General features: G+C 51.8%; 1 protein-coding gene across 1 annotated transcript; it reads left to right on the top strand.

Annotated features, from left to right (window-relative positions):
* Positions 1-9,274: 9,274 nt before the first annotated feature.
* LOC102390320 (keratin, type II cuticular Hb3) lies at positions 9,275-16,248 on the top strand. Its single transcript, XM_006058472.4, has 9 exons — positions 9,275-9,736; positions 11,337-11,545; positions 12,638-12,698; positions 12,820-12,915; positions 13,496-13,660; positions 13,934-14,059; positions 14,312-14,532; positions 15,230-15,261; positions 15,744-16,248. Exons 1-9 carry the CDS (start codon positions 9,353-9,355, stop codon positions 15,929-15,931), a joined length of 1,482 nt encoding a protein of 493 aa, XP_006058534.4. The 5' UTR covers positions 9,275-9,352; the 3' UTR covers positions 15,932-16,248.
* The last annotated feature ends 1,574 nt before the right edge of the window (positions 16,249-17,822 follow it).

Genomic DNA, 17,822 nt, shown 5'->3' with positions numbered 1-17,822 from the left:
GTGAAATGAGGTGGCCTGACCTCACAGCCTGGAGGGCATTTCCGATTCCATCTTGGCCTTGGGCTGGGTCAACCTCACATCACCTTGCTAAGTCGCTTCAGTCATGTCCGATTCTGTGCAACCCCACAGACGGCAGCCCACGAGGCTCCGCTGTCCCTGGGATTCTCCAGGCAAGAACACTGGAGTGGGTTGCCATTTCCTTCTCCAATGCATAAAAGTGAAAAGTAAAAGTGAAGTCGCTCAGTCGTGTCTGACTCTTAGCGACCCAATGGACTGCAGCCTACCAGGCTCCTCGGTCCATGGGATTTGCCAGGCAAGAGTACTGGAGTGGGCTGCCATTGCCTTCTCCCACATCACCCTAGATAGACTTTAATGTAACAGATTTAGAAATCCTTCCATACATGCAGAAGCTTTCGGTCAACCCTCAAGTATTTAGTGTTTTACTAAGTGTAACACCTCCTTCCCTCACAATCCCAGGTCAGCAGAAGGTTCCTGTTTGCGGATTAGATCCCTATTTCTAAGAGGCTTTCAAGCTAAATGAGATGTTGCTGAGATAGGGAGAGGACAGGCAGACGGGCACAGAATAAGAGCCTGGAGCCAGGACAAGAAGGGCATGGCCCGCTCATGCCCTAGGCAGGTGGAAGGCAGGAGCAGTGTTTCTGAGGTGCGGGGTTATCAGAAGAACATCATATCACTGGGGAAAACAGGATGGGACCTGGGGGAACAGCTTTGAGTCTCCTGAATCTGATGCCAGAGGGAGAAACAGGCTGGGGCGAAATAGCTGCTAAAAAGCTATGATTCAGATGTACAAAAAACTAAGTTGTCCATTATGGTTTTGCATGAGGAATGGAGATCCAGGGGATTTTTCCAGAGACCCCAGAATGGCAGCCAAGTCCCAAAGCTCAGCACCAAAGGATGTTAGTCCCCAAGGTCTAAGAGAGCTGCATATTGGACCTGCCCTTTACTCCTCATGGTCACAGGCCCCAGAGATGTTCTGGGAGGAAGCTGAGGTGGAAAGTCCACAGTCTTCCCAGTGCCCAGCAGCACGGAAGGCAAAGTGTGGCCAAATGTTTTCCCACCAGTATTGGGGGACCTCACAGGAATCAACCCTCAACGAGCTTGTGGGACTGCTACTCAACTGTAGGCGACCATGGAGCCCGCACCCCACCAGCTGTCACCTAGGCAGAGGCCTGCTCAACAGTGCTTCCCCTTGATGCAACACACATTGAAAATCTCCTCAAAGAAGGAGGTGGAGGTGTGTTATGAGAGACCTGCCCCACCAAGCCAAGCCGTTATAGCTGTAAGCAGACTGGCTGGGCCCTGGGGAGGCGGTTTAAAAGTGGAGTGAGAGAATAGGTTTAAGCAGAGCTTAAAACCGAAATCTTAAAATGAATTTAAAATATCTTAAATTCTGAAATGAGATGATTCTAATCATGAAGAGTGGTTGCAAATTATGGAATCCAGCCAGTGTAGTAAATCACCCCAAAACATAGGAGCATTTAAAAAAACTTTTTATTTTGTATTGAGGTATAGCCAATTAACAAGCAATGCTGTGATAGTTTCAGTTGAACAGCAAAGGGATGCAGCCTTACTTATATTAATACCTATATCCATTCTCCCCAAAACTCCCCTCCCATCCAGGCTGCCACTTAATGTTGAGCAAAGTTCACGTGCTATACAGTAGGTCCCTGTTGGTTATCCATTTTAAACATAGCAGTGTGTACATGTCCATCCCAAACTCCCTACCTATCCCTTCCTGCATCCTCCCCACCCCCAGCAACCATAAGCTTATTCACAAAATCTGTAGGTCTAACACACAGCAGTTTTAAAAGCCAAAATTTGTTTTACTTATGAATCTGTGGTCTGGGCAGTAATCAGCAGGGTCAGCTCACGCTCTGTCTCAAGGAGCTCCCGAATTCTCAGGCAGCACTCACGGATGCTCTGAGCCCAAAGTGGCAGCCATCCTTGCCCTCTGCTGCTCAGACCACACAGGAGGAAGAGAGCCCAGTCTCAGCCCCCTTGCTGCTTCTGGAGGAACAGTGGTGGCCAAGACAGCAGCCCATGGGGGTCGAGGGCAACTGAGGAGTCCTGAAGAAGAAGAGGTTTGGTGTCTGTGTTGGGGTGAGGGAAAGTTGACGGGGACATGAGAGGCAGCTGTACCCACAGATGCTGTCAGGCTACTAGGGGACAGGACTGATGCTTTGGTTCCCAAAGAGGTGAGGACACCCAGGGGGCTGCAGTGACAGGGGACCCAGCTTTGGGTTCCACTTAGGGGTCGCTTCCAGGGTTGCTCAAGCTGGTCATGAGACAGGGAGGAGCTAGCTGCCTGAAGGATGTGGTGGGACTCAGTGTCCTCCGGAGTTCCCCAACCCCAACAGCTCAGGAGGCTTCCCAGAGGAGAAATTTCAGGAGCAAAAAAAAAAAAAAAAAAAAAAAATTGGCCTAGAAACACTTATAACTAGCCCTTTCCTATCTAGTTCCAGCCTCTCATCCAGCTGCATCATATTAGCCTGATGTGCAATCCATTTCACAGCTCTGAGTTCTGTGGTTCAGACCATCCGACAGAGATGCATGAGTCCCACCCTGGGACCTGAGGTGCCTTAGAGAAGATGCTTCTGGACTGCCGGCATTGCCATGCTTCCCCACTAGAGGGCATCCTAGTCTGGCTACCAAAGGCACCCAATGCCATGATTGGGGAAAAGCCATTTTCCTCCATGAAGCCTTCAAAGGTAGATGGACACAAAGTGCAGCTTCCCTGACTCTTCCCAGCCTGGATTTTTTCACTCTCCCAGAAGCTTCCCTCTGAGTGCTCAGTACCTCATGGTGTAACCTCCTTGGACAACCCACAGTCATCACCCTGACATATTAACTTTCGAACAGATCTTGAGTACCAGGCCTCTTTCCTCTGGTCCTTCCTATGCCTTGTCAATTTCAGCTCCTTAAAAATCTGCTTCCAAGACACATCTGCCTAGGCACCAAAGGCTCAGAAGAAGATGTCTGAAGGCTCCTCAGCCCAGCTCAGGTTGGCCGCAAGGAAGCTCTCTTTCTTATCTCCGAGGTCTTTCCCGCTTTCTTTGTCTCATTTCTGGTTTTTCTTTTAGACCTCTTGGCCAGAGTTGAGTCCATCACACTTCCCAGTTCTTGGCAGAGTGTCTTCACCAGCCCATAAAGGCTCTTCCCTCTTTTACTCATCTGTTCCCCCTCATTTCTTATCCCTCCTCTCACTCTCCTCACCAAGGCACCCACTGTAATGCATGTGATGATGTCTCCAAATTGTATAAAGTATTATAGCCTTATTAGTGTAAAGTGGGGCTTTCCTGGTGGCTCAGATGATAAAGAATCTGCCTGTGTTGCCAGAGACTTGGGTTTGCTCCTTGAGTTGGGAAGATCCCCTGGAGAAGGGAATGGCTACCCACTCCAGTATTCTTGCCTGGAGAATCCCATGGACAGAGGAGCCTGGTGGGCTACAATCCATGGGGTCGCAAAGAGTTGGACACGACTGGGCAACTAAGCACACACACACACATTGTGAAGTAAGTAGCAGTGCTTCTGGACAGTGTACATTTTATTTACATAAATGGTATGGTTTTGACACTGTTTAACTCAACACTGTGTTGTCTGTAAGTACATCAGTTCTGTTGCTTCTAACTTCCATAATACACCTTTATCACCTTTTATGTCATCTAGGCTGACTCCCACTTCCTTCTGCTACAAGCAAGGCCACCATGAATTGTCTGGTGCTGGCAGAGGGGCTGTTCTCAGATGTGGGGTCGGACTTCCCTCAGAAGTGGGGTTGCTGGGTCCTAGGCTTTACACGTGCCTAAATACATGCACAGTGCTACCCTGCTTTCCAGAATGCCTGCACCAGCTCTTATTCCACCCCCAGTGCCCTAGGGTCCCCATTCTCCCAACTCTCCATTCACTGTTGGTAGTACCTGCTTTTTAACCCTTGCCATTCTGATGGTAGAAGGATATCTCATGCTTCTGGTCTGCATCCTCTAAGGACTGGCAGGAGCATCCTCAAAGTCATTTGGTCTTTCCCTTTGGGGGGCTGTCTGTGCAGACTCTGGCTAGCTTTCCATCGGATTTCCTGTCCTTCACTTGTTGTTCTGTAGGGCTCCTTATATATTGCAGATATTAAGCTTTTCCCAGGCTCTCCACTTTTTCTCTATAGTCTTTCATTGAAGTAGAATTCTTAATTTTGATGTGATTATATCAAACTTTTTCCTGTTGTTTTGATTTTTTCTTTTTTTGTGTGATTTTGACTTTTAAAGTTTGCTTAAGTCTTTTCCCACCCCTAAGTTACAAGGATTTTCTTTTATATCTTCTGTTTGCTTTATACTTGCATGTTTCATGTCCAGACCTTACATTCAATGAGGTCTCCCATGGCATATACTACAAACTGGACACCAGCTCTATGCTTTCCCTGTAGTGGGTCTATTTTTACTTATCTCACCAGCTGAATAAATAACTCTTGTTGCCACCATCATCAAATACCAAATTTATCTTACATTAAAGGGCCTGTTTTGAGCTCTCTCTTCTGTTCCAATGGTTCATTTACCTGCCCTTACACAGGTACTAGGCTTTTTAATTACTGTGACTCTCTATCCTCAGATATTCTCTTTACTTTCCTTTTTTCATAACCAACTTTACTGTAAATGGACTTTATTCTTTTGCATAAAAATTAGATTGATTTTATCAAGCCCCTCAAAAGAAATTCAGCTGGAATTATATTGCATTATACTTAAAATTAGAGAGAATTGATATCTTTAAAATATTAGGTCAGATTATTTCTGAATATGATATAATTCTACTTAGATTTTCTTGTATTCTTTTATAAGAGTCTAACCTCTTCCATAAAGATTGTATGAATAGTTTATTGTTACATGGCAACTACTGCGCTGTTTTTATCCCTCTTCACAATGGTGTCTTTAATTTCTATTTATTTTCTCATTAGTGACACTGATATAGAAACACACTTTTAATTTTTGTAAGTTGATCTTGTTAAACCAGCAGCACTGCTCAACACATCCTGTCATTTCTAGAGTTTTTTGGTTGATTTTTGTTGAGTTTTTTACACAGCTGATCCCACTGTCTACAGATAATACCAGTCCTTTCTCTTCTACATTAATTGCATATATTTATTTTCTCGGCCAGGAACTCCAGTATGTCAAGTAAGCATGGCTTTGAGAGCCCGTGTCCTTGTCTTGTTCCCAACCTTCATTGGAATGAGCCCAAAGTTCACCCTTTAGGTATGACACCCTTTGAGATCCACCAGTGCTCTTTGAATATTTCTGTGCTTTTCTGCCGTTTTCTACCATTCTGACTGCCCCAAGCCCTACCCACCCTTCAAAACCCAGCTCAAGTCTGGCCTTTCCCACAGAGCCGCCCTGACTGCACCAGCCTACAGGGAGCTCAGTCCCTGAAACAGACGCACTTTATCAGGCAATTGACAATCAATCATAATCGATTGCAAACTGCCTTGGGAAAAGGACTATATCTACTATCCATTTAACATGTACTTATTTCCAAACCTACCTGATTAAACAGTCAGCTTTTGGAAGACAGGGAAGTACGGAAAATGTCTCCTCATCTCTTACAGGACACAGTACTCACTGAATAAACAGTTGTAGAGTCTGTGATGGTGCCACGATTTATCAGCTCCAGCCGCTCTGCCTCAGTGTATTGCAAATTCAAGGCCGGAAGGCAAAACTGGAGGCGGCAAGACTGGAGAACAAAGCAGGCAAAGGGGAGGGGACGCAGTTCCCTCCTGGATCGCAGGCAATGCAGGCTTAGCCTCAGGGGCTTTCACAGAGACCATCTCGTTTCATCCTCAGGGAGGTCTAGGAGGCCAGCATTCCAATCCTCACTTTACAGACGAAGAAACAAGGCACACAGATGGACTTACTTGTCACACAGCTAGTCAGAGGCAGAGATGGGATTTGTATCCACATCTCCTGACTCTCACATCCTCAGCTTCACCATAACAGCCTCGTCGCTTCCAGACCGGCAGCACACAGGCACAGCCCGAGCCAGGATGGTCCTCTTGCGCCTAGTGATTTTACCTAAAGTAAAAAGAATTAAAGGACTCATGGGTATAAAGGCAAGAAGAAATGACCAAAGTCAGGGCATCCATGGGTCAAAGGCCAGGCAGACAAGCAGGTGACCACCAGAAAACTGCACAGTTATAAATAAGGCTGGGTGATGCTAGCCATCCCAGGGTGGTAGGCAGGAATCAGAGCTACAGGGTGAGCTGCAGTTCCAGACAGCAGAGGCAGATCAGTCCCCAGGCGGACCCAGGCCAGCTGTGTGAAGGGGAGACACAGGGCACAAGCCTTGGCGACTGAACCAGCCTGGGACTCGGCCAGAACCTTTATAGCCCAGGGTAAGGGCGGGGCCCAGTCCAGCCTGGAGCCCAGCTGGAAGCAGCCTGGCAGGATTCTGCTGTCCCCTTTGTCAGCCTCCTCTCTAAGGGGATCACCAGGGCTCAGTTCTCTTTGTTCTGGACCACTGACACATAAGTGCTTTAATTAAAGCTTGCTGGGGTGGCCTTGATTGCCTCATAAAGCTGCCTGGCTATTTTCTGCTCACACAAGGATGACACTTCACAGCCAATGCTCACTGACCCTTTGCAAGGTCCTGCTGGCCCCTGTTAGTATACAGTGTAGGGGGGAGCACCTCCTGCCTCCAGGGTAGGGGAGAGCACCTCCTGCCTCCGGGCACGCTCCTCATCCTCCCAACATTCCAGCAAGGTCTGGATTGCATTCATATTTTACAGATAAGGAATCTGGGGAAGCATAACTTATCACAGGTCACAAAGCTAGTAAGTGGCAGAGCCGAGCTTCCAACCATGCTTTTCATCTCCAGAGTCTACGTGCCCATCAGGACCGGGACCTGGGAACACTCATGGCTCCCCCAACCCAAGGAGATGGGTGTGTCTACACAGAGACCCTCAGTGAAGAGTCCAATTTGGATACCGAGCCCACTAGATCCAGGTAGGTAAGTAGGATCAGAGGACAGAGGTAATTAGGAGTGCGGCGACAGATGGAGGATCCACAGCATTTGACCAAGAATTAATCTCACATAACCACTGGACATACAGTGAGAAACTTCCAGAAGCTCACCAGTTCCAGCTGAGACAAGAGGAGAGAAATATCTGGTTCTGTCTTGGCAGATGTTTGAGCCGGCAAGGGCTGAGCAAGAAAGTACCAACCAGCATGCCTCCCACAGAAGCGCCCCCAAAGTCCCACAGGCCATTCAGCTGGACTCAGTCACCCCCAAACTCCCAGGCTGCCTCCTGTGTCTCTCATAGCTGACGCCCCTATCCCACAGAGCCCACTCCAGGCACAGGAGTCTGTGGATATCTGTGCCTAGGGCTCAAGAGGAGGGGCTGGGAAGGTCTGTTTTCAGCTCCATGTGTGTGTTGCCCAGCTCCCTGCCAGATCTCCACAGTCCACCCATTCCCTGCCCTCCCAGAAAAGATGGCCCCTCCCTGGGACATAACTGACCACTCACCTGTGAGGTGGTAGGGAGGGCAAAAGGTGAGGCTCTGGGAGGATGCTTGGAAGGCTATTTTTAGCCCAGACTGGGTCAGCATTTGGTGGCAGTGGGTCAGGAAACAGGTTCATCAGAGGAGTCATCCTCAAGTACAAAGGTGCTCAAGAGACATACGCTTGGAAGGGTTTATAGGCTTAAAGTCTCAGATTAGGGAAACCTCCTGGCTCAGTCCCATAGTCCACCCATCAAAGTCATCAGTGGTCCAGGTTCAAAATGAGGGGGGCAAAATAAGGGAATTTGGCTTTCAGGACAGCCACATGAACCCCCACCTCTGCTCACCCAAGGATCCTCTGAGGGAGGAAGTGACACCATTTCAGAACTCTGGTGACCTCCCCTACTTCCAACACCTTTCACTCTTCCGAGTGGGCACATACATACCAACAGTCATCACTCAGCTTCCCTGCTAGGAAACCGAAGGACTTCCACCCCACCAACATCTGACCCCAGCTCAACCTGGGCATTAGGGGCTTCCTCCTACCTGTGACCTCTCCCCTTCCCACAGTGGACAAGCCTTGGCATCCCTGTGTCCACGCCAACCCTCTCCTACCTCCGAATACCTCCAGTCTCTGCTGGATTCCCAGGACCTAGCAAGGTGCATGGTTGGCACTGGATAAGAATGTACCAAATGAATGAAAGAATTAGTGATGGCACAGTTTCCAAATCAGAACTGAACTCCTTCCTTGTCTCCCACCAACCCTAGCCTTACCCGACCCTGGTCCTCCTTCAACACACCTCCAAGGATGCTCCCTGGATTAATCCTGCAGCTCTGGGGTGTTCTACTCTCACCCCTGCCCCCTGGCCCACCAGTGTGTGCTCAGCTGCTTCAGTCGTGTCCGACTCTTTGTGACCCTTTGGACCCTATGGACCTGCCAAGTTCTTCTGTCCATGGGGATTCTCCAGGGAAGAATACTGGAGTGGGCTGTCATTCCCTTCTCCAGGGGATCTTCCTGACCCAGGAATCAAACCTGCATCTCTTAAGTCTCCTGCATTGGCAGGCAGGTTCTTTACCACTAGCGCCTCCTGGGAAGCCCACCAGTAGTGATGCCTAGAACTCCGAAGAACAACCTTGGTTCTCTCCTGAACTCTCTGACTCAGGTTCTCCTGTGTCCCAGTGGATGCCCCATGGCTCCTGCCTTCCTAGGAATGTCCAAAGTGCAGGGGCCATGCTCTCTCCCAAATCTCTCCCCCAACCCCGATCACTGAATAGGCTCTGGGTAGGAATAGCTTAAGAGAAGCTCATTTTGATGGTGAAGAATGGGACATACTTTAAGAGATAAAGGCAAAGAGGCCCATAACGAGAGGTTGTGTGGGACAAGCCAACCCCTCCATGGGACAGGCCAACCACTCTACCCCAAAGCCAGGTCATAGGTCCAGGGCCCATAGTCCAGCCCTGTGCCTTCCAGGAAAGGATTTGGGGAGCAGGCTCTACCCCAGTTCACTGCAACTGTTGCCTGCACTCAGAGCATGGAGTCCAGCTAGATACTTCTAGGAGGTCTCCACTTCCAGTAGCAATGGGACGGGGAGAGGCCATGAGGAAGCTCATAAACGGCTTTGAAGATGAAACAGGCCTGAGGCCGAGATTGTTGACACAGCTCTACTGAATAGGCAAACAGTTGGCTCTTAAGAGGCCAGGGTGATGCCAAGCCAATAAAATGCAGCTATTTTCTCTTTGCTGCCCCTTTTACTGCCAGCTGCCCTGGTGCATAAAAGGGCCTGCCACAGCTCAGGGATCACAGGCCTTTGGCTCAGTCCTCTGCCAGCTTCTCCACTGTTCGGACACCTCCCTGTCTCCAACATGACCTGTGGCTTCAGCACTGTGGGCTCTGGACTCGGCAGTCGCGCCTTCAGCTGCGTCTCCGCCTGCGGACCCCGGCCCGGCCGCTGCTGCATCACGGCCGCCCCCTACCGCGGCATCTCCTGCTACCGCGGCCTCACCGGGGGCTTTGGTAGCCGCAGCATCTGCGGGGGCTTCCGTGCTGGCTCCTTCGGCCGCAGCTTCGGGTACCGCTCAGGCGGCGTGGGCGGCCTCAGCCCTCCCTGCATCACCACCGTGTCAGTCAATGAGAGCCTCCTCACACCCCTCAACCTGGAGATCGACCCCAATGCACAGTGCGTGAAGCAAGAGGAGAAGGAGCAGATCAAGTGTCTCAACAACAGGTTCGCTGCCTTCATCGACAAGGTAAGTCTCCTTGATCATGCCTTTCCTGAATCCCACCCATGCTCAGGACCCCAGCTGGGCACTGAGGAAGGAGTCAGAGATATGCCCACAGAAGCCCTCAGGCCAAAAGGAGAGGAAGTCATACCTCTTGAACACAGAAAGACAAGAATAGGCTCAGAAGCTGCCTAGTCTAATGGGGGAGACAAACTGAAAACACAGAAACAGAACTAGGGGCAGAAACGCTAGTGCTGAGAGATAACATCTTGTGAGCAAAGGGCTGCTCTGTGGGTGTTCAATGCATTTGAGGACCAGCAGCTGCTTACTTGGTAAGGAGGTACTCTCCATGTCCAAGCAGGGCTGGTGACTGCAATACTGGAAGACTGCCCAGAAGGAATCTCCTGGTTCACACAGAGCCCTTTATATAACAGTGGCTACTTGGCCACTGAGAAGGGCCCAGAGTGACTTGTCCATGCCTCTGTGCCTGGGATCCAGGGGTGAGCAACAGACTCGGTCCCCGCTCTCCTTGGCCATGTGGAGAGGAAGGTAGCATGTGGTCTGGTTGAAACCATCTGCAGATGTCAGTGTCCAGCTCAAGCCTCCTCCACTGAATCCAGGCAACTGCCATGAGGCAGTGGTTCGAGGGGCCAGGGGAGAAGGCTTCATTGAGGAAGAAGTTCTGGGGCCAGGGAAGGTTATCTAGAGCCAAACTTGTGAGAATTCATGCTACAGGGATACCCACCAGGAAGGGCCAAAAGGATCTGGAGCTCTTAAGAGCATGAGAGACCAAGAGTAGCACAAGAAAGGACTTACCAGGGATGTAACAAAGTTATTACACAAAAGGATCTGAATGGGGTGGTGGGCCAACCTCATGGAGGAAGAATGGATGTGAAATTTCTCTTGGGCACAATTGTCAGCAATTATTGTAGTAAGAGAAGCTGGCTCCCCCCACCCCACCCCCACCCCGCAGGGCAGAAGATCAAAGTTTGAATTCTTCTGCCACTATGAGATCTCAGGTAGTTAGGGAACCTCTCAATCCTATAAAACTTCCTCATCTGTAAAACAAGGGAGTTGGCACACACCACATCCCTGCACTAATAGTCCAGGTGACTATTATCCTAATTGCATTGTTGTCGTAGGATTTTGATTATTGGCACATACTTTATTTGTTAACTTTTACAGTTGGTCTTTCTAAAAAGGTTGACCTGTTCATTTGCACACTGACAGTCACACCTGTCTTGGAATAGTAGACATTCTGCATTCGGGTGCTTTTCTGCAACAGGGCTCATTAAACTCTTAGCAAGGCAAGCACTCAGGACAAGGGTTAAGTGCTGGGCCCAAGGACACATTATTAACAAGAGCAGTAGGGTCTGGATTCTGCATGGCTTTAGTGCTTTCCATGACAGTAGGTACACTGCCTTAGAAGAGACTGACATTAGCTCCAAGGAAGGACTTCCAGGAGAGCCACTGAGGCCCTAACATGGTTTAAAGAGAGGGGACATAATGCTTCTGAGGACTCTGGGTCAGAGAGCTGGGGATCCTGGGTCTTGGTGCTGGGACCCTCCCCACTCTTGCCCTCTGGTCCTACAAGAAGAGGTTCTCAGGCTCTGCCTCTGTGCGGCAGGTGCGCTTCCTGGAGCAGCAGAACAAACTACTGGAGACCAAGCTGCAGTTCTACCAGAACCGCCAGTGCTGCGAGAGCAACCTCGAGCCCCTGTTCGAGGGCTACATCGAGACATTGAGGCGGGAGGCCGAGTGCGTGGAGGCTGACAGCGGAAGGCTGTCCTCGGAGCTCAACCACGTGCAGGAGGTGCTGGAGGGCTACAAGAAGAAGTGAGTGTGGGAAGGTGCCAGCTCCGGGAAGGGCTTGAAGGTGGCTCCCAGCACAGGGGAGCATCCAGACTTATGGCTGGGTCTCTGCCTGATGATCAGGAACAGCCTGTGCTCTCTGCTGCTCCTCGAGGTACATGGGTGGGTCCTGGCCCCCTGGGGACAGAGCTCAGCCTGACTTCCTACCAGCAGGTCAGGGAAATGATGTTCTCTCCCTTTCTTCTACCCATAGATCTTCTCTTAGGACCCCAGAAAAACTAACATTGCTGATCCTTTTGAGTCTAGCTTTCAAAGTCCTGGACCTTCTTTTGAAGTTCACCCCTTCACTCAGCTAACACTTTTTGAGCACCTATCAGGCACCAGGCAGATCGGACAGGGTGATAGCAATCCAGGGGCAAATGATAGACCCAGCTCGTGTTTCTGTAGGGCTTACAGTCCCCTGGTAGGCAGAGATGGCAGAGTCACAGACAGAGACCTCAGATGACAAAGAGTGACACAGAACACGAAAGCACACACTGGGTACTCTAAAGGAATCTGGTTTCCAGAGCTGGCCACCTTCCTTCAGTTATACTCTTAGCCATGCACTGCCAGGCCACCATGCTCCCTGCCTCTAGCTCTGAGCAGGCCTGCCCACAGAGCAGGAGGAAGCAGCAGGCTCCACATCTCTTGGCTGAGCCAGGAGGAAGATGACAGAGGGGAGATCCTACCACCTGTAGCAAAGCCAGGGGCAAGGGGAGGAGTCAGAGGAAAGGGAAATGCAGACCTGGGTGAGAAAAGAAGGCACCTGCCAGCCCCAGCCACACACACACGCACACGTGCACACACACACTCGCACTCACACAGCTTCTAGATCCTGCCCCCGGCCCCCCTTCCACGCCCACCCCACTGAGGAGCTCAGAGGTGATGTGAAGATGGGTGTTTCAATAGTCCCATGTATCCCAGGAGGCTTGAACCACCCTGGTCCCACCCCATTTCTTTTGGAGGTGGGGAAATGAGTGGAGGTGGGGAGCTAGAAATCAGGCTTATTTGCTTGCATGCTTCATGGTCAAGTTTAGAGTCGCTCAGAAGGGGCCCTGTTTTCCCCATACCCCTCAGGTATGAAGAAGAAGTTGCTCTTCGGGCCACAGCGGAGAACGAGTTTGTGGCTCTAAAGAAGGTAAGTGCCTGAGCTAAGCTCCTCCCTGAGCCCCTGGCCACCCTGTCCTCTCTGTCCTGCGATGCTGCAGCCAAGCCCGCAGAGTGACCTTGAATCTCACAGCCCCTTGAACCCCACACAGGATGTGGACTGCGCCTACGTCCTCAAGTCAGACCTGGAGGCCAACTCGGAGGCCCTGATCCAGGAGATCGATTTCCTGCGGCGGTTGTATGAGGAGGTGAGAGGGTTCTTGGTCCTGGTGGGCATCCCTGAGCCCCTGTCCAGCCCTCCCACTGGCCGGCTGATGTGGGAACACAGGCTGAGATTGAAGGGTTAGGCAGAGGAATAGAGAAGCAAAATGGGACAGAATTAGCAAGGGGCACGGAATTAGTAAGGGTGACAACCTCTAGGACAGCTGTGCCTTGAGAAACCAAAGCCCAGGCACACACCTTGACCGCACTTTCTCTAGCTCAGATTTTCTCTGGCAGCCAGAAGCCTGTGGCTGGTCCATGAGAACAAGAAATGGGTCTCCACACAGGGGCCTGGACCCCAAGGAAGTGTCCCCAGCATGCTGGCTGCAGGGACAAGATTTTCAGGGGCCTGAAAAATCCCCAAAGCAAACATTTGAGAAGTAATTACACTTTTTTCTAAATGGGATTTCTTATCTGTATGGAAAGTGATGCAATTTCATCAGGGAACTGTCTGCTCCAAACGAGACTTTGGCTCCAGATGGACCAAAGAGATTACAGCCATTGGCGGGTGAGGAAAAGCTCAGATAATTTGCTTATACTTTCTCTTTCCTGACTCCCGATCCACAGGAGATCCGAGTTCTCCAAGCCCACATCTCAGACACCTCGGTCATCGTCAAGATGGACAACAGCCGGGACCTGAACATGGACAACATTGTCGCTGAGATCAAGGCCCAGTATGATGACATCGCCAGCCGCAGCCGGGCCGAGGCTGAGAGCTGGTACCGCAGCAAGGTGAGTGGTCCAGGACACCTGCCTCCTAGACACAGCAGTGGTAGGGACTTGAGGTATATATAATTAGAAGAACCTTTTTTTTTTTCCCCAGGGATTCTGATCCCTAGAGATGATAACAGAAGGGCAGACAGTTCTCAAGTTATAGTGGCAGGACAGAGTTGCAGTGTATGGTTACACAGGCTGAGCACTGTACAGCCTGCGAATCATCCATGTTGTCCTGAGTGGGTGGAATGTCATATGCTGAGCTTCATGAGCCTTTCTGCTTCCCTCCAGTGTGAGGAGATCAAGGCCACGGTGATCCGGCATGGGGAGACCCTGAGCCGCACCAAGGAGGAGATCAACGAGCTGAACCGCGTGATCCAGAGGTTGACAGCTGAGGTTGAGAATGCCAAGTGCCAGGTAAGGAGTATTTGAGGCCCACCCAGGGTCCCATCGGCAGTGTGTGTGCCCAACTGGATCTCACCATTCACTCTCCAGCCCATCTGGATGATTTGAGTCCTAGGTTATGGCCACTCAGGGAGCCCTAGGTGATAAAAGGGAGAGGTCTGTTTCTGGGGTGATCTCATCTGGGTGGAGAGACTGGACACATCCAGGAAATGGACACAGAGACCCAGAGGCCATAACCCACCTTATCCTCTCCTGGGCCCTTAGAACTCCAAGCTGGAGGCTGCAGTGACCCAGGCAGAGCAGCAGGGCGAGGTGGCCCTCAACGACGCCCGCTGCAAGCTGGCCGGGCTGGAGGAGGCCCTGCAGAAGGCCAAGCAGGACATGGCCTGCCTGCTCAAGGAGTACCAGGAGGTGATGAACTCCAAGCTGGGCCTGGACATCGAGATCGCCACCTACAGGCGCCTGCTGGAGGGCGAGGAGCAGAGGTGAGGATCATCTCAGTTGCCGCATGAACTCCACTTGCATAGGTCTGCCCACTTCTGATTTTTCCTCATTCTAGTCTCAGTCCTAAGAAGTGGTCCCAAGCTAGACTCTGAGGTCTTTGAGGCCCGTATCTCAAAGGACTGGAACATGGTCAATAACATACAGAGAGGAAGTGAGGGCCAGTGCCACTGCAACGTCCAGGGTCCCAGAGGGCCCGGGGCCTTCCTAGATTTAGAACCGAGGTGCCCTACCTCCCAGTTCAGAACATCTTCAAATTATTCCATCCTCAGCTCTTGCAAGATCCACTCCCTGCCAGGTTTCTTGGCAGTCATCCTGCCCTAGGGTGGAGATGCTGGCCAAACTCTGATCCTGGCCTCATGTGACTCCCCAAAGGAAACTTCCTCTTCCTAAAGCTGAGCCCAGCCAGGTATGCCAGGTATTGTTGCTCCGACTGTGCACTGCACAAAAGCAGCCAACTGAGGGGCAAGTGAGGCTGAAATTCAGTATATACTCTGTTTGCTAAATAGTGTGCCCTGGCATTGCTGCAACTTGCCAGAACATCACTTTATAAAAGTTAACACAAGGGCATAAATATAAGCCAGAAATAGCCCATTTGACCCATCCTGACACCCAGGGGAAACTTGAGGATCTTATTCTAACCTGTTTTCTCTTTCCCTTTTTTACCTTTTCCCCACTCAGGCTGTGTGAAGGCGTTGGAGCTGTGAATGTCTGTAAGTATTCTGAGCCATGAAAAGGAAAATTCTAGATTGGGCAATAAGAGTGTCCTGGCTATGAGTGTATAGGGATACCAGGAGGAGTGTTTCAAATAATTCCCTCAGTAAATGGGAGTAGGTTAGTCATACAGTAGGAGAGACTGAGATTAGCTAACAGGAAGACCCTCACAGCATGAATGAGATTGGAAAAAGATCACTGCAGGAAGGGACCTCAGATGTCGCACAGTACAACCCTCACCTTGTATAGTGAGGACACTAAGGCCCAGAGCAAGGAAGGGACTTGCCCAAGGTCACAAAGGAGATCCGGGGCCAGAAGCCAGGGCTCCTGATTTGCAGGCTGTTTCCATCCACACCTTCAGAACACCAACTGAATCTTTGTGTCCTTCCTGGGAGGGCTGAACAGATAAGAGAGGCCAGACGAAGGTGGCCAGATGCGGTGGCCACTAGCAGGCCTCCTGACACCGCCCTCGTCCCCGCAGGTGTCAGCAGCTCCCGCGGCGGGGTCGTCTGCGGAGACCTCTGCGTGTCGGGCTCCCGGCCGGTGACGGGCAGCGTCTGCAGCGCCCCCTGCAGCGGGAACCTGGCGGTGAGCACCGGCCTGTGCGCGCCCTGCGGTCAGCTCAACACCACCTGCGGAGGGGGTTCCTGCAGCCTGGGGAGGTGCTAGGCGGCCCCGGGGAGAGCCAGAGAGGCCCCTCGGCCTGCCAGAAGTGCCACCGCCCCCACTGCTGCCTGAGAACAGCAGCGCCTCGGTAGCTGGCCCCTTCGTGTTCTGAGAATACACCACGCCCTCCTTCCCATCAGCCTCTGCTCTGCTCTGCTCGTCTAGTCGCACCTGAAGGGGATGCAGCCTGGGGAGGGACTCCTCCCTTCGGCTGTCTTGGCCTCTGGCCTCGCCCAGGAAGAAGAGCGCTCCTTCCCATGTCCCCTAACTCTCTGGCCTCTTGTTCCCCCTCCATTTCTCCAATAAACCGAGGCACCCGCTTTCTGTGCTGTGATGTCTGGCTTTCTGGGAATGAGCCCCATGCATTGACTGGTGAGCACCCCAGCCCAGGGAGAAGGCCTGAGGACTGGAGTGCTTTGGGCCCGCCCTCAGCCTGTGCTCCTGCAGGGCCTGTCCCCGAACGCTGCCAGCCTCCCCCTGGCCAGGCAGTGCTGACCTTCCTCCTCAGTCGCTGCTCTGGGTCTGGGGTAGCTGAGGACTTATTCCTCTGACTGGTTTTGAAGGGACCCAAAGGAAGGCACAGGAATCTGCTGGAAGGCTATGTATGTGAGTGTTCGTGTGTGTGTGCGCGCACACTTGTGTGCACACTTTTAGCCCCCTTCCCACCCACCATGCTTTCTGGGCACACCTTCACTCTGCTGTCCCACCTCCACCGCACAATGCACCACGGCAGTAACCATCACAAGTGCCAACAGCCACCTCAGGGGGCCACCCTGTGTCAGCCTGGACCCCACCCCACCTCATCCCCACTGCTGTCCATCAGACAAGGGGAGATGAGACCCTTGACACTGGCCCCTCCCCCATACGCACCCCCCCCCCCAGCACCTGGAACAGCCTCCCTGCAAAGCCCTGTAACTAGTAAGGGGATACTGTCTACTGACTCTCCCAACTGCCCCACTCACTGCCCTCACCCCCACATACCTCAGAGCTTCAATCTGGAGGCTAAGATGGCTCCCCTGCCCCTGGTGTGGCCTGACCGTGCATGTCCTCTGTTCAGGAAGTGTCTGGGAGGTCTTAGGAGGAAGACCTTGAGGAGCCCCAGCCCCACTCTGGAAGCAACCAGGCCTGTAGTAACCCCTCTTCTGTGTCGCCCATTTCCCTCCCACTGGCCCTCTCCTTGTCTGCCTTTGCCTCGCCTTATCCCAGAGCCTGGTGCTGGTCCTTCCTCAGGCCCTGACCTTTCTACCCAGCTCACCACACTATCTCTGGAGGACCCAGAACCTTCCCTCACTCCCCCCTGGCTCCTCACCCAAGCCCCTTTGCTCCCCGTCACCCTCACCCCCTTCGCCTCTCTTGAACTCTGAGTCTCTGGCCTTTCACGTCCTTGCTCTGCAGGCCAGGCTCTCAGCTCCTCCATGGCTCACTTCCCTCACCCAGGCAAACCTCAAGCATGAAAATACCCCAGAGCCCTTCCCTCAGCACTCGGAGCATGCTCCCTGGACAATTACCTCCACTGTTAACATCCTCTCAGGTTCAAGTCCTCCAGCTCGAGTCCCCATGGCTCTCCGCTGCTCTGACCTCACTCCTCGGCTTCAGACCCACTCGCCCCAGTTCCTCCAAGACTTCTCCACTTGGCTGTCCTGGAGACTCTTCCAACCCACAGACCTTTCAGCTGAACTCACTATTCCTCAGTCCCTCCACTGAGGTCTCCTCCTGCCTCACCTGTCAAGATCATCATCACAGCTGCCCAAATCTGAGCCTCTATGATCTGTCCAGGCCTGAACTCTCCTCTTCAAAACCAAATAACCCCTAAGTGCTCTCCTTTTACCTCCTAAGTATTCCTCTCATCCATCTTTTTCCTCTCTCTGCTGCTGCTACCATCCACATTTCGGCC

Source organism: Bubalus bubalis, chromosome 4, assembly GCF_019923935.1.
Source record: "Bubalus bubalis isolate 160015118507 breed Murrah chromosome 4, NDDB_SH_1, whole genome shotgun sequence".
NCBI lineage: Eukaryota > Metazoa > Chordata > Mammalia > Artiodactyla > Bovidae > Bubalus > Bubalus bubalis.
This window is presented reverse-complemented; position numbering and strand designations above follow the sequence as displayed.

What these genes read in the sequence shown, in the direction of transcription:
- LOC102390320 (XM_006058472.4), top strand. Translation starts at nt 9,353, where the DNA reads ATGACCTGTGGCTTCAGCACTGTGGGCTCTGGACTCGGCAGTCGCGCC. An exon ending in TCGCTGCCTTCATCGACAAG is followed by an intron (nt 9,737 to 11,336) that starts GTAAGTCTCCTT and finishes TCTGTGCGGCAG; the next exon opens with GTGCGCTTCCTGGAGCAGCA. An exon ending in CGTTGGAGCTGTGAATGTCT is followed by an intron (nt 15,262 to 15,743) that starts GTAAGTATTCTG and finishes TCGTCCCCGCAG; the next exon opens with GTGTCAGCAGCTCCCGCGGC.